The sequence below is a fragment of the Pristis pectinata genome, chromosome 6, assembly GCF_009764475.1.
Source record: "Pristis pectinata isolate sPriPec2 chromosome 6, sPriPec2.1.pri, whole genome shotgun sequence".
Lineage (NCBI taxonomy): Eukaryota > Metazoa > Chordata > Chondrichthyes > Rhinopristiformes > Pristidae > Pristis > Pristis pectinata.
This window is the reverse complement of record NC_067410.1, coordinates 63,018,265-63,034,644: the sequence shown is the minus strand read 5'-3', so window position 1 is coordinate 63,034,644 and position 16,380 is coordinate 63,018,265. Positions and strand designations below refer to the sequence as shown.

Genomic DNA, 16,380 nt, shown 5'->3' with positions numbered 1-16,380 from the left:
AAAGGTGCACAACTCACTAAGTAACCTTAGTCATAAATGTCCAACCTCTTTTCCTGAGATTGTGCACTGTAGTTTCAGACTCTTTAGCCAAAGGGTGCAACATGTTAACATGTCCTTCAGACTCCTCTCTTTTAGAACTCCAGAGAGCATAGACCCATTCTACTCAGTCTTCATAGCCCTCTTATTCCTAGGGATCTAGAAAAGGCAAATATATCCTGCCTGAAGAATTGTGCTCCAGGTATGCTTTCAACATAACAGTTCTAGCACCCTTCCCACCATCGATGACATCTTCAGAGACAGTCCCTCAAGAAGGCACCATCCATCATTACCATCCGGGACATGCCCTCTTCTCATTACTACCATCAGGGAGAAGGTACAGGAGTCTGAAGACCCACTCTTGATGATTTAGGAATAGCTTCGTCCCCTCTGCCATCGGATTTCTGAATGATCCATGAACCCATGAATACTACATCATTATTCCTTTTGTCTTGCACCACTTATTTTGTAATTTATAGATTTTTGTCTTTGCACTGTATTGCTGCAAATTTCACATATGTCAGTGATAATAAATTTGATTCTGATCTTTTTATTGTATTATAATCAATTTACAATAAAGATCAACATGCCATGTGCCTTTCTAATTGACTGCAGATACTAATTTGAAATGAACTTGCATACTAACTTTGTGTTTTAAATGTAAAGTTTTGTGAACAATTATTAGTTGTTCTTCACTTAAAAAATCCTTTATTTTTCTATAATTCGTACCAAAGTGAGTAACTTCCCATCTACCTATATTACTACTCCATTGGCACCTTCTTGTCCACTGGCAAATAATTAGCCGCAGCTTTATACAGTCAACAGACTTTGATATTATATGTTCAATCTCATCATTTAAATTGTTTGTAAATAACTGAGGTCCAAACACTGATCCTTGCAGTATGTCACTAATTATAGTCTGCTAATTTGAAAATGATCCATTTATTATACACTGTTTCTGTCTCGTCATCAGCGCATGATAAAATACTGCCCCTAACCCAACAAGTTCTTATCTCATTTAACAGCATGGAAACAGGCCCTTCGGTTCAACTCGTCCATGCTGACCAAGGTGCCCAGCTAAATCATTCCCATTTGCCTATGTTTGGCCAATATCCTTCTAAACGTTTCCTATCCATGTACTTATCCAAATGTCTTTTAATGTTGTTATTTTAATTGCCTCGACTACTTTTATCTGAAGCTTGTTCTATGTATGCACTAGCCTCTGCATGAAGAAGTTGCTCCTCGGGTCCCTTTCAAATCTTTCACCTCTCACCTTAAACCCATGCCCTCTAGTTTTTGGTTCCCTTTCCCTGGCAAAAAGACTTTGTGCATTCACCCTATCTGTGCCCCTCATGATTTTATACACCTCTATAAGGTCACCCTCAGGTTCCTACATTCCAAGGAATAAAGTCCTAGCCTGCCCAACCACTCCCTATCACTCAAAACCTTGTGTCCTGGCAACATTCTCGTAAATGCTCGTAGAATCTAATGGTACTACATTTTGGTACATCCCAATCAAATCATCCACTTCCTCTCAAGCCTCTACCTTTGCAAGTGTAGATGCAGGCATGAGGTGAAGAATCAAGTTTTTTCCTAATCTTACTAGTTTTTCTGGTACTTAAAATAATTAACCAGTAAAGAATTACTGGTTAATTATTTTGATTTCCTTAGTCTTATTAGCTTGTTAATTCCCAGCTACATATAGAATGCTTTTCTGCCCTCTGCTATAAGAGAGATGCAAGATTTGTTTAATATCTCAGCAATTTTTTTATTTTCATCACATTATTTTCTATTTCAGTCACAGAGGAATTCACATTTACCTTTCATTTTGTGCTTACTTCTTGCTGGTTTAGTTTTCAACTTGTTGATTTTCAGGTTCAGTTCTTTCCTTTTTACCACTACTTTTGTCATCCATTATTTTTAAATTACTCCTTGACTATGAGAATACTAATTAGAATATTAATCAGTACCCAAGAACAGGTCTAAAATAGCCAATTCCCTAGTTGGTGATTCTAGATATTGTTCAAGGAAGCTGTTAAATGGATTCTATAAATATCTACTAGATTATTCTTGCTGTTATGATTTGTTCAGTTTTATGAAAATTAATCTCAGAACGTAGAACAATACAGCACAGGAACAGGCTCTTTGGACCATGATGTCTGTGCCAACCATGATGCTAAATTAAACTAATCCCATCTGCCTGCGTCTGGTCTATATCCCTCATTTCCCAGCCTGTTTGTGTGCATATCTAAATGCCTCTTATCTGCTTTCACCACTTCCATGGCAGCACGTTCCAAGCACCTAACATTCTATGTTTAAAACAAAAACTTGCCACGTATTGCTACGTATACCCTGTCTATGCCTCTCGTAATTTTATATACTTCTATCAGGTCACTCCTCAGCTTCCAATGCTCCAGAGAAAATAAACCAAGCTTTTCCCAACCTCTCATTAGCTAATACTCTTTGATGAAGGCAAGCATGTCCTCCAATTACTGCGTTATGCTTGTTATTTTTTGGTCGATGCTATATCCTTTGATGTAGTAACAGTTTAAAGATGTAAACTACAGCCACTGCTGTTATCTGCCCAAACTGATTCCTGAACCCCAGAACTTAAATCACAACTGACTACTGTCATTCTATCATCCTTTAATTTTAAACCTCTCTCCCCCTCGCCCCACACATTTTGTTTGCCTTTTCAAAATGTTTTGAACCTTGGCAAGCCCACTTGCAACTATGAACCCCTTTTATTTTGGGTTATGAATGCCTCCTCACTGAGGGAAGAAAATCTCTTAACCATTTATGGCCTTGTGGTAAATAGCTTTTTACCATTTTTACATGATGAACTTTTTTTTTGCCGAAGCAATATCTTTAAGCTTTCTCTTCCTGACGTAGTCTGCTTATCACTAAACTGCGCATATGAATTATTTGGATATGGAACGACCAGGGACAGTGTAAAAATTTGCAAATACCAAAATAGGAGATATAATTGATTCTCTTAATGTGAAAGGGAATTACAGAGGGACCTGGCTAAAATGGTGCTGTGGGCTGAACAATGGCAGGTAGAATGCAATATAGGTAGGTATGAGGTGACATATTTTGAAAAGGAAAACAGGAGTAATTATGCTCCAAGTTGAAGTAAATTCAGAATGAGAGTTACCACTATCAAATATACAACTGACAATGCTGAAAAATGTGAGTCTTGTTAGGGTCATTATCTCAGTGGAATATTTCACTGGAGTTGTCACATTTAGAAGTTAAAATAGAAATTGATTACTGTGATGCTACAGCATACCAGTATAAGATGAAATAAAATTAGAAAATGCTAGAAAAACTCAGCAGTTCAGACAGCATCTATGGAAAGAGAAACAGTTAACATTTCAGATCAAAGATCCTTCATCAGAACCTGAACTTCGACCTGAAATGTTAACTGTTGGTCATTCTACAGATGCTGCTTGACTTGCTGAGTTTTTCCAGCATTTTCTGTTTTTATTTCCAGTATCTGCAGACTTTATTTTTCAGTACAAGATGTAAACCAGCTGTTTTCTGTATGCTTTCAGTTGAAAGAGGGTGACAGTGGAGAGAGGGATTTGTTTACAAAATAAGTAACATTTAATATGATTTAAAAAAAAACGGGAATTAAAGAAAATATTATTGAGGAATAAATCTTTCTAAATTTAATTTCTTGTATTTCCTTTGGATTTATGCCCACGTTTAACTTATTTATGTATAAAGTAACTTGGAATATTTTCAGTATTAAAGGAATGTCAGTGTGTACAGTATGTTTTAATGGGAGAGTTAAAGGAGAGAAAGGGTGAGCTTTGATAGGAGCAGTGGTTACAGGTGTAAAGAGCTTTGAGAAATTTAGGTCTCGGGATAAAGTTCGATGAGAGACTTATTGTCAGAGTACAGTGAGATCCACTAGGAGAGCCAGGATACAAGTCCTGTTGAGGTTTGATTGGAGAGTTAGTTTGTGAGTAGAATGGCCTTTGAGACAAGTTGCAATAGTGGTGGTGAGCTTTGGAAAAATTGAGGTGCAAGTGAAATGAACTTTGAGCAGGTTAGGATATTACAGAATGAATAGGTACTTGGAGACTGTTGGGCTACAAGAATGAGCTTTGAGTGAGAGGAAAGGGATTTGAAGAATGAGTTGGAGTATTAGATAAATGAGCTTTTACAGGAGGATGTGCTGTTAGAGGGATGGGAATAATGAAATTTGTATGCTCGCATTTATTTCAGAAGCAATTCTTAATGTGTTTCAGGTAAACCTATGGTGGAACAGTCTTACTGAGGGGCAACGGACCGTTACAGGTTTGTGTTAAATGCATTGGATGCACATGGAAAGGTCAAGAGAGTGTTGAATATTGAGGAGGTAGTTTTCTATCTCAGGACAGCTGTCCACTTCAGCCATCTGAGCAAAGATACCGAAACATGCTTCAAGAGTTTTCCTTCCTCTGTATACATCTTATAACAGCACCATTTGAAATTTTGTTCCAGTTTCTTTAGAATTCCAGTCATGCATGATAGTATCCCTTTAAGTCAAGGATTTTGGAAGAACAGAATAAGATTGCTCTAAAAAGATGTTTCTAACTTAAGTACAAAAGTCAACTGGCAGTTTTGTTTTAGAGTATTGGTGATTTCCCCCTTTTCAGCTTAATGTCTGTTGTCCTGCCTTCTCATTGCATTATGATGAAATTTAGTTGCTGTTGTAGCATGGTATCTGGAGAATGATAGAAAATTACATCACCATATCCTGTGTTATTGCTACCACAAGGTGGTGCTCTATGATCCAAAACTGTCATCCAGCCGTTTCATTTAATAGGACAGATGTATCATAATGGGCCTGACTTTATCCTTTAAAGTCCCAGTTTTGGACTTCTGTGCATGTGCTGATGAGACATAATGGACATCTATTTCTATGTTCTTTTGGGGGTAGCAGGAATCCAACAGCATAGCAAATCTTGCTGGGATTCCCAGGCGTTATTTTGGAGAGTCTGTACTGAGATCTTATGCCAGGTAGGATTGGAGGCTTTATTGATTTAAGTGGGAATTCTGGGCATGAAGATTAGGAGGCAAAGGAGATGTTAAGTATATTTTTTAAAATCTATTTTACTTTAGTGTAATGTTTTTAATTATTTCTAAGTGTTTTAATTATTCTTTTAAAGATCGTTTGCTTCAACTTTAATGTCTTTTAAATGTTTATGAATGACAGAAGTCAAAACCCCACCCCAGTTTTGCCTTCTGTCAAAGCCTGTCAGGAATTGGGGCTAATGCCTCTTGAATTGTGCCACCTGAGGTCTTGTTCCTGCTGATACCTTGTTGCTTGATTTGAGCGTGCAGAGAAACAAGTGATTCTGGGTGGTGGGTTAGAGCCAGCAAGATTTGCACCATTAGAAACGTTTGGGGGTGATTTTAATTTGGGTGACAGTATCTATTTGGCTGCCTTTTGCACATCTTTCATAGAGTTGTACAGGCCCCTTGGTCCACCACGTCCATGCCAACCTCTTTGCTCAACTACTCTAATCTTATTTCCTTATGCCTTGCCTATTTAGGTGTCTGTCCAAATGCCTCTCAAACATAGTAAATGTATCTGATTCCACCACTTCCTCTGGCAGGATATTCCAAATATCAACCACTCTCTGTGTAAAAAAAAAATAAATTACTCCTAATGTCCCCTTTAAAACTCCTACCTCTCACCTTAAGCCTATGCCCTCTTGTTCTTGATACCCCAACCATGGGGAAAAAAGATTCTAAATATCTACTGTATCTATGTCTCATAATTTTATTTACCTCTATCAGTTCATCCTTCAGCTTCCTTTGCTCAGGGAAAACAAGCCCAGCTTGTTCAATCTCTCCTTATAACTAAAGTCTTCCAATCCAGAAAACATCCTGGTGAATCTCCTGAATCTCTCCTGCACCCTCTCCAGCACAATCACATCCTTCCTAAAATGTGGTGGCCAGAACTGCAAACAATGTTCCAAGTGCAGCATAACTGGTGGTTTGTACAGTTGCAACACAACATCCCAACTGTTGTATTCTATACCCTGACCTATGAAGGCAAACATGCCATATGCCTTCTTCACACCCTATCAACCTGTGTTGCCACTTTCAGGGAACTATGGACTTGGATTTCTAAGTCTCTGTTCATCAACATTCCTTATTTCCCTTCCGTTTCCTGCCCTAATCTTAATTTTAAAAGGAAGAAATATCAGCTCATCAGACATAGTGGCCTAAGTCAAAATTCCTGCCGTTGAGCTTGGGTATTGTGATGCTCTCTGGTATTCTTTGTACATTTGAACAGCAATACCTCAGAAACAGCAGGAGTCCTCTCTAGTTGAGTTTAATTCTCTGTTCATTTTGAGCATTCCCATAGTTTCCATGCTGTAAAGTCTTATCCTTCCCAAACTTAGTGTTATGCTCCCTTTTCTTAGCTCTCTGCCTTGACTGTACTCACCGTTATGGCACTGCCTTATATCTGCTTCCACCTCTGGCACATCTGCCTCATTTTCCTAGAAGTGGCAGCTATTCACCCTCTCCTGGGTGCACACTGCCCCTTTCTTATGCAGTATACCTCTTGGTGTCGGTGTTTTTGCTGATATGATTCACATCACTGCAGATTGGTGTGGATGATGTATTTCAAGAACCCAGAGAACTTTACCACGTTGAGAGAAGGTGAACTGAGAAACCTTGGGTCCAGATTTTGTAGGCTCACCTGTTGTGATTGAAACTACTGTGCAACCTGTGTTGGTCTTTGTCAAAACACTAATCTTGTAGATTAATTTAAAGAGAACCTTTTAATTTTTTTTCAATCTGACATTTCTTCGTAAGTTGTAATTCCAGCCTAGCCACAAAGTGTGGAGCGTTAGCCTGTTCTTTTCGTACTATGGACATATTTTCCCCTAAATTCATTTTCTTTCCTTTCCCCACCCTCATCCATTACCTGACCTGTGAAAGGCAGTCTCTTGAGATCCTGGATGATAAGATAAGATCTTTATTAGTCACATGTACATCGAAACACACAGTGAAATGCATTTTTTTGCGTAGTGTTCTGGGGGCAGCCTGCAAGTGTTGCCACGCTTCCGGCGCCAACATAGCATGCCCACAACTTCCTAACCTGTATGTCTTTGGAACGTGGGAGGAAACCGGAACACCCGGAGGAAACCACAGACACGGGGAGAACGTACAAACTCCTTACACTTTTTTCCACTCTGGTTTTGTAGCTTCTGAGGTGGCTAATAAAGCCAATGTGGGAACCACAGACTCTTATCAAACAGGGGACAGGAGGTACTCAACTAGATAGGTTGATAGTTTGTGAAGTGGGGCAGTCCTTGCACCACTGACGCAGGGCTTTGTGTGCTCCTGATGCATGGCTTTGAGGTTTCCAATTTCATCCTGAAAGCATCTTCTCACTTAGAGTGGTTGTGGGCCAGGGGTTTCCAGGAGCCAGTGGGGATGTTGCATTTCTTCAAGGAAGTTTTGTATATATCCTTAAGTCTTCTTCTTCCCCACTTAATAATCTTTTCCCTTGGTGGAGCTTAAAATAGGATGTCTGTTTCAGCAGTCTGGTGGTGGCATGTAAACTATGTGGGCAGGCCATGTGGATAGAGGGGGAATGTTGGTCAAGGAGAGGATGCTGACAGTACGCTAATCCTTCCAGTAATATTTTTCCAGCGTCTTGAGAAGTCTGCTGTAGATCTCAGAAGCATGTAGGAGGGCAGGATCACTGCTTCCTAGAAGACCATTAGCTTTGTGCCAGGTCTGAGATCTTGATCTTCATATATTTTTTTCCTCAATCTACCAAAGGCTTGTTTGCACATTGAAGATGATGTAAAACTTAATCATCAATGTCTGCCTTTCTGAGAGGTGGTTTCTGAGATATAAGAAATGGTCCACGCTTTCAGGGTTTTGCCATGAATCTTTATTGTTGAAGTATAGTGTGGTGCAGCAGGGGTTGTGGGTATTGAGTGTGAGGCTTTTTCTTTCACATGCTATGGCGAATGAGTCAAAAATGTCTTGGAGCTTGGTCTCTGGGCTTGTAGAAAACATAAGCATTGTCTTTGTAGTGCAGCATCATTACTGAGGGTTGGGTGTCCTTGGTCCTGGAGCCTAGTTGCCATCGTTTGAACAATTTCCCATTAGTTCTGAATATTTGCTCCAGTTCAACAGCAAGTACATATATTGGAAGTGAGGTGCAACATGATTGAGCAAAGTGTTGGGGCACTGACACCATCTTGTTTAACACTGGTTTTTCCTGAGATTCACTCCTGTTTGGTTTAATTTCTCCTATTCATCAGATAACTAATGCAACTTTGTTCTTGTGGTTCTTTGCTCTGTCTTCAAGTTGGCAACAGCTTATTGGTGAACCCTTGTGATGGAGCCTTGCTGACCCCAATTTATTTAATGTTGATTGAACAGGAGCCCTGAGGTCTTCCTGTTCTCTGTGCTTTAACTAAGTAAGTCTCCATCCAGAAATGCCATTGGTAGTAGATTTAAATATAGTGTGTATTTTCTCCTTTACAAGGCTGGAAGTAATCCAATACAGACACATTTGCATTCACAATGGAGTATACACCATATTTAAACTGAGTCTTAATGCTTTCCTTGAGCACCCTAAACATGTAACAGGTTACAGAGCAGTGACTAGCTTAAAATGTTGGAAACACACAAACTGGGCCATTAAACAACTGTAGAGAGCATAGGCATGCTGGTAATCCTTCAGATGTGACTTGTCAAATGTACTCATTCATTAAGTCATAGAATTATATAGCACAGAAACAGGCTCTTTGACCCAACTTGTTCATGCCAACCAAGGTGCCTTCCTGAGCTAGTCCCATTTGCCTGCATTTGGTCCGTATCCCTCTAAACCTTTTCCGTCCATGAATCTGTCCAATTATCTTTTAAATGTTCTAATTGTACTGGCTTCTACCACTTCCCCTGGCCACTCGTTCCATATACACACCACCCTCTGTGAGAAAAACTTGCCCCTTGGGTCCCTATAAATTTTTCCCCTCTCTCCTTAAACCTATGCTTTAGACTCCCCTACCCTGAGAAAAAGATTGTGACCATCTACCTTATCTGTGCCCCTCATGATTTTATAAACCTCTATAAGGTCACCACCTCAGCCTTCTTCGCTCCAGGGAAAACAGTCCTTGCCTATCCAGTCTCTCCTTATAACTAAAGTCCTCCATTCCTGGAAACATCCCTGCGAATCTTTTCTACACCCAGTCTAATTTAATCATATTCTTCTTATGGTATGGTGACCAGAATTGCACACAATATTCCAGATATGGTCTCAACAACATCTTGTGCATGATGTCCCAACTCTTGTATTCAGTTTCCTGTCTGATGAAGGCAAGCATGTCAATATGCCTTCTTCACTACCCTTTCTACTGAATCAACACTTTCAGGGAACTATGTACTTGTACTAAGTCTCTCTATAGCACTCCCCAGGTCCCTGTCATTCATTGTGTTGTGGTCCTGTCATTGTTGTGGTTCTATCAGTCCCGCATGTCAGTTCAGTCACTGTGTGATGCACCTCCTGTTGTGAATATGCTGCTTAGTCACCCTGACATCCATTGTTTTTACTGTCTTTTGTAACTTTATCACTCTGGCACTAATTTAGCTCATGCTTTGGCTTCACCAATTGATTGCTTTGTTACTGAATGTAACAATACACGTATATCTTTCCATCAGTTGAGCTGACTGTTGCAGATTTAATCACTGACCATCCCTGGCATCATTTGCAGTGCTTCCTGTAGTATAGGATGCCTGTTCAGTTTGGATGTGCATGTGATACTTGTGCTACAGAAACAACTATAATGCAAAATTCAGTGCACAATGCCGTTGTACCTTGCTGCAGTACTGCTACATGCACTTGGACAGGTAGACCTGGTATAACTGATGCCAGAAGTACAGCAAAAATTTCCAAATGAGTCCTAGAATTCATTGAATGAGAAAACTTTTTGCCTTTGTTTGCATGGAAACAAGCATTAACCTAGAGGAAAAACCTAACTCCTTTCAGATGGTTCTGTATTTAATAATTATTATTATTTTAGTCCTTTGTGTTTGTACTTTAGTTTGTTTCTTGTCTGATGCACTCTTATAAAATGTCAAATGGAGGTTGCAAAAGCTTGGGAATGGAGTCCTAAGTTCCTGAAAAGTACCCATTTCCTTCCAGCTACCTCATATTTTGTGGAAAATGTTAAAACTAGAACCAAACCTCAGATTCTGTTTACTATTTGTTACACTCATCAACTAATTAATTTCAGAGCATTAAGTGATTCTGTTCTTTTGTAGGGATTATAGCAGTCAACGCATTAGTGTTCTGTTTGTGGAGAATTCCCTCAATGCAATGGACTATGGTCAGGTACTTCACCTCAAATCCTGCTTCCAGTAAGTGTGACAAATTGTCTTCAGGGTTTTTAGTTTATATTCATGTGGGTTAATCAGAATTTTCTGTGTGCTGTCCAAGCTTCCTTCCCAGATCCCTTGCAGGTTTTGAACTTCTCTTTGTAGCTTTAAAATATGCATTTCAGTCAGATACTTTTATATTGTACCTAAATATATAATGCTGAAAATTCTAATAGGATGAAGGGATAGACAAACAGATCCAGCTTTAACTGTAGTGATTATTATCTCTTACTCCTGGCCATACATTACAAATCTGAAGCAATTTTAAGCAAATTCCCACTCATTAGAGATGGTTAATTATGGCATTTTGACTTGAAGAAATACGTATTGTGCCTTTGCTATACCTAATCTAGTGGCATTTGATGCCATCAGATCTGCAGGAGCTTTACTTTGGATCTGACCTGTAAGTGTTTAATAGGGCAGCGTAAAAGGGCTTTACTGTGTATCTAACCCACGTTTAACTGTCCTGGGAGTATTTGAGGGGAGATTAAAAGGAGCTTTATTGTCTAACCTTTCCTTTATCTGAATTGGGAGTAGGTTGAGGGAGGTTAATAGATTAGTTTAATATTCTGTCTGATCAGAAGTACTTGAAGGGTAGATGTGCAAGCATTTTATTCTCTCTTCTGCAGCTAACCTGGGAGTCTTGAGTGCTTGTACTAGGTCCTTAGACTTTGATGTTCTATTAATATATACAAACTTACATTTAAAATGCTAGAATTCAATCATGGTGCTGTATGTCCTCTATAGCAACTATACAGTAGGTTCAGGTATCAGCTCCTGGTTTCATTGATTTTCTTTCCATTTGGTGGAACTAATTTGATTTATTGTGTACTTTCATATCAGTGTCCAAGGAGAGAGAGAATAATGATGCCTATCACAGATGAGCAATTTTTAAAAGTTATATTTTTACAATTCCTAGCAATAATTCAAAGTTAGGAAAATAATTGTGTTAATTCAGTGCCAAAGAAGTTTTATGGTATAATTAAGACAACACACTATTAAAATCTCACACATTTGAATAGGCAAGCCCTGACTTTGTTTAGTGCGTATCTGAATTGTCCACAATAGAAGGCTATTTGGCATATTGAGTCTGTGCTGGCTATTTTGAAGAGTAATCAATTTAATCTTGCTCTCCTCCTCCTCCTGCATTTCCCTTTGATTTTGTTTTCTCCAAATGTTTATGCTGTTACCTTTAGAAGGTCACCATTGAATCTGAGTTCACTGCACCTTCTAAAGTTAGTACCTTCTAAATGCTAACACTGATTGCACAATTTTGTTTTACCCATCTCTCCTCTAGTTCTTGCTGATCATCTTAAATTTGCAGACCTTGATTAATTATGCCTCAGCTAATGGAAAATTGCTTTCTCTTTATTTATTTAACTAAATAGTTTATGATTTTATACAAATCTCTTCTAATGTTCTATCTGTAATTTCCTCTTGAGTTTTCTGCTCCAAGAAAAACAGCCACAGCTTTATCTCTCCATTCCTGGAACTATTTAATGAAACTTTTCTCCAAAGCTTTCATGTACTTTGTGAGGTATAGTGCCAAGAGTTGAACTGAATAGTTTAGCTGGATTTGAACTGTGTTTTATAATAATACAATGGAACTTCCTGACTTATTCTGTGCACCCCCCCCCAATGCAGACCAGATACCCTATGTACTGTCTGGTTAACTTGAACTGCCACCTTCAGATATTTGTACATAAACACCCCTAGATTCCCCTCCCCTTGCTCTACTTTTATGATGAAAACACTTAACATCTACTATCTCTCATTCTTTCTACGAAATGGTATCACCCCAGTCCTTTTTATATTCAATTCCAGAGGCCATGGTGTTCTGGATGATTTGTGGATGGACTGTCATTACACAGGATGGCAACTCATGTGGAGTTTTATTTCTTGCTTTCAGAAACCCTGTGCCTACCAATGGTCTTGTCAACATTCAGCCACTACTCATTCTTTCACATGGCAGCAAACATGTACGTGTTATGGAGTTTCTCCTCCAGCATCGTATCACTTCTTGGACAGGAGCAGTTCATGGCCGTTTACCTGTCAGCAGGTAGCACACTTCCAAACAGTGGAAATTTTTTAAATTATATTCCATCTGTATAATTTATAATTTTATAAGTAACATTGTTAGGCCTTGTGTAAAAAATGTATTGGGTTAGGAGATACATTTTTATTTCCACCGTCAGATTAGATACCGTCACTTTGTTGCTCCAGATTCCAGCACCTGAAGACTCTTCTGTCAGATTAGACAGGAAGGTGGGAGAATATGTACAACACCGTATTTAGATCTTAAGAAAAATTTAGCAGAGTAAAGATAATATTGAAAGAGACCAAGGCTGCCTGTTGGATTTTACTTGCATCCTGTTCAGGAAAGTAAGACACTAGAAAAGCCTCCCAGGAAATGAGAGCTAGGTCTATGCTTTGGATTAAGAGTATAAAATGTTTGGATCTAAAGTTAAATCAAATTCTTGACACAGATCAGGAAGACTTTGAGCTTGAGGGCATATCAATAGATCTGAAGGTCTTGAGGTGGAGCTAATAGAGGTGAAATGAAGCATGTGGGAGAGATAGAAGGTCCAGTCATTGGGAATGGGGCAGGATTAGAAGTCATAAACTATAATAGAGGAATATGAGAAGATAATATGTGATAACATATACAGTATTGGCAAGTTATTTAGAACTACATAGTGGCAGATCCTTGAAAGGAAAGTAGTGATGTTTAAGTCAATGGCAGTCAAACAATTGGGATTAATGAGAGGCTTTGGCTTCACTGTTACTATCCTGCCTGGGATTCAAAGTACTGCAGTGAAATTGTGATTTTTGTCTTGTAACTCATCTCCATATCATTTATTCACTGAATTGGAAGAAGGGCTAAGTTACTGTTGTAAAATCTTTATCACTCTCAGCTTCTGCCCTGATATTTTCCCTTGTCCAGTTTGTTCCGATATCCTTTTCCTTTCTTACTTAACTGACATTCTCTGTATATTAGCTGGTGAATATGTTCATTGCTTTATGTCCCGTTTGCCTTTCTAGGGGTTATTTCTACATTTACTAGTTATTTATATAAAACAGCCACTGGTCGATTGGGAGCATCACTTGGAGCTGTGAGTGTCTTGTTAATTTCTATTACTCAACAATTTGTTGCTTGTCAAGATATTTGTGCAGTTTGACTATGAACAATTGAACCTTCTGCCTCTGCAGCTTTCTTTGGTGAACTCATTTGAGAAAAAAACACAACTGTCATAGAAGTAAAGCTTTCATATGTCCTGCAAGTTACTTTAGTTGTTTCCACTGTTTTCTAGCCACACCCATTGTTTATCTATCTGGCAAATTAACTAGACCTGACTGATTCCTTACTTATTAATCTGATTACATTAACTATGTTATCCTCCCCCTCCCCTTGGTTTAATGTCTCTAATGTTCCAGTTCCATGAAGATGTAGCATGTTTTTGCCAGTCCCCTTATTAAACTTGTTGATTTTGTTTGTACCTCTTCCAGCTTCATGTGAGACTTCAAATGTGTGCTGTACTCCAGATACAGTTATGGCCAACAGTCTGCTTGGTGTCATAAAATATCCAATGATTCAGACTATTTTTCTTGTGCAATCATATTTTGTTGTTCTTAGACAATGGTGTAAAAATTTCTAGTAGGAGTGAATCAGCAGCAAGAGTGATTGATCTATCTGCTAAGTCCATTCATGTCTTGAGCAGATCTCCCAGCAAACATTTTCATGTCAGGTTGTCCTTGTCCTTGTTATAAGGGTGCTGCATAAGTCACACCACTGGATGGTGCTGGATGCATTCTGCCCACAGAAATACTGAAAATGTTTTTGACAGTGGCTCAGCCATGTTCCCTAGCTTAGCTGTCAAATGTTAAAACAAAACATGAACGTTTTTAGATGTTTTTGACATTCAGAGACTATTAAAATGAATCAAATTATTAAAAAAAATTAAATTGATATTGAGTAAAATAAAATTTGTTTGGAAAAATAAAAATTAAGCACATCACTTAAGTAAACTTAGTTAATGAAAAATAAAAATTACCTTAAAATTATCTTGGTGTCTCTAAACCATTCTTCTCCATACAAACAAATGGAGTTTCACACACTGGACTTTGAGAGGAAATCAGCAGTGGAGTGTAGTTTGGGAAATAATAAACCCCATACCCTTGACTTGAGTTGGTGGGCTGACTCCACTTGTTTTGATCAGTCCAGCAGTGGAACAATCCAAGTTGTGCATGGTGTGGTTGGCATTATCTCACAGTAAAGTGTCTTGGACTTGCACTTTCTCAGACCATTTGTCAAATCCATACGCTTTCAGGAGTTGATTGCCTCCCTCCACTCCCAAGTTTAAAACTCCTTCAAATAGGCTACTAACAAACAGATCAAATAAATTTGTCAAAATCAAAGAACTGCCGATGCTGGAAATATAAACAAAACATAAAATGATGTAAATACTCAGCAGGTCAAGCCACAAATGTGGGAAGAGAAACAGAGTTAATATTTCAGGATGAAGAGCCTGCGTCAGATCAAATGCAGTATCTACCGCTCACCATTACCCTTAACTGTACCACTGTATCTATCCCACCATCACCTGTAGTTCAGCAGATTCACACTCTAGTGGATGGCCACATTAATTTGAATTGCAATGAGAAGTTAGCTATCATTCTCAGAAGATATGGTAAGCATTAAGAATAGTTAGATCATGAATTGCCCTAAACACTACCCAAGGAGACTGGGAATATGACTAGGGTGCTAAATGAGTACTTTACGTTAGTTGGGTCGCTGTCATTCCCAATCTCTGTTTGAGAGCATAAGATTTCATAGCAGACGTAAGCTATCTTCCTTTCATTCTTGATCCACGATTCATTGAGATAATGGCTGATATCCTAACCAAGCAACATTTTCAGAAATGTCCTTTCAATCCCATAATGTCCAAAAACTTGTCAATCTCAGTTTTGAATGAGCACAACCACTGAGCCTCCACAGCCCTTCCTGGAAGAGAATCCATCTGAGTAAAAATACGCTGGTATCTACTTCAAAAGCTTTTTGGCCATGGGAAGGCTTTGGGCATGCACCCAATCTGCATTCTTTTGGTGCTGTGTGGAAACAGGATAATTTTCATTGCTAGAATTGGTTATTTTGCTGTCTAATTATTGACAACATGGATCAATTTTTTTTTTAAGCGGCTCTTTTGTCTTCTCCTCTCTCCAGTCTGGTGCAATAATGGCCGTACTTGCTGCAGTCTGCTCCAAAATGCCTGAAGCAAAGCTGGCCATCATCCTACTGCCCATGTTCACCTTCACAGCCAGCAGTGTAAGTGTTAGCTGTTCTCTAGGTGCAATTTACTTTCTGTCTGGTATTTATCCACATATTATTTGCTTTCTGTACACTAAGGTATAAGATAATTATCTAACTGACTCGTGGGATGAGAATAACACTGCGAAGAGCATTCATGGCCTGGTAGCCTGAGTCACACCAGGTAGGAGTGATGGCTTTCCTTCTCTGAAGGACATAAGTGAAGCTGTGGCATATCTACAATAATCTGGCAAATCTTGCCATCTTAATGATTCATAATCATGACTTGACAGGATGGGATTCAAAGTCAGGAGCTCTGAGCTGTTGGTCAAGAACCATAACTATTTGACAGAGGTTATTATCATAATGCAGCATATCTATGTAGTAAACATAACTTTATGTATTGTAGCAGTATAACCACGGCAGTTATTTAAATTAAAATTGCTTTCAGTGCAATTGCTGCACACAGCAGTATGTAATCTCTAAACTGTTCTACATAATCAAAAGAAAATTCCCTGTCTATTTGAAAATAACAGGCATTTGATGTCATACTTGCCCTTTAATCAGCTCCTCATGACGTGCCACTGACATTGCACTTCTTGTGATGTTTGGCTCAAATATAAGATGCACAA

General features: G+C 38.7%; 1 protein-coding gene across 2 annotated transcripts in view; it reads left to right on the top strand.

Moving 5' to 3' along the window:
• LOC127571230 (presenilins-associated rhomboid-like protein, mitochondrial) overlaps positions 1-16,380 on the top strand; it is a 58,625-nt gene that overhangs the window by 17,917 nt on the left and 24,328 nt on the right. For both annotated transcript variants that reach the window (XM_052017423.1, XM_052017421.1), the window contains exons 4-8: positions 4,296-4,344; positions 10,330-10,425; positions 12,353-12,502; positions 13,486-13,556; positions 15,665-15,766. In XM_052017423.1, coding sequence (XP_051873383.1) covers positions 4,296-4,344; positions 10,330-10,425; positions 12,353-12,502; positions 13,486-13,556; positions 15,665-15,766 — 468 coding nt within the window. The remainder of the gene's footprint in view (positions 1-4,295; positions 4,345-10,329; positions 10,426-12,352; positions 12,503-13,485; positions 13,557-15,664; positions 15,767-16,380) is intronic.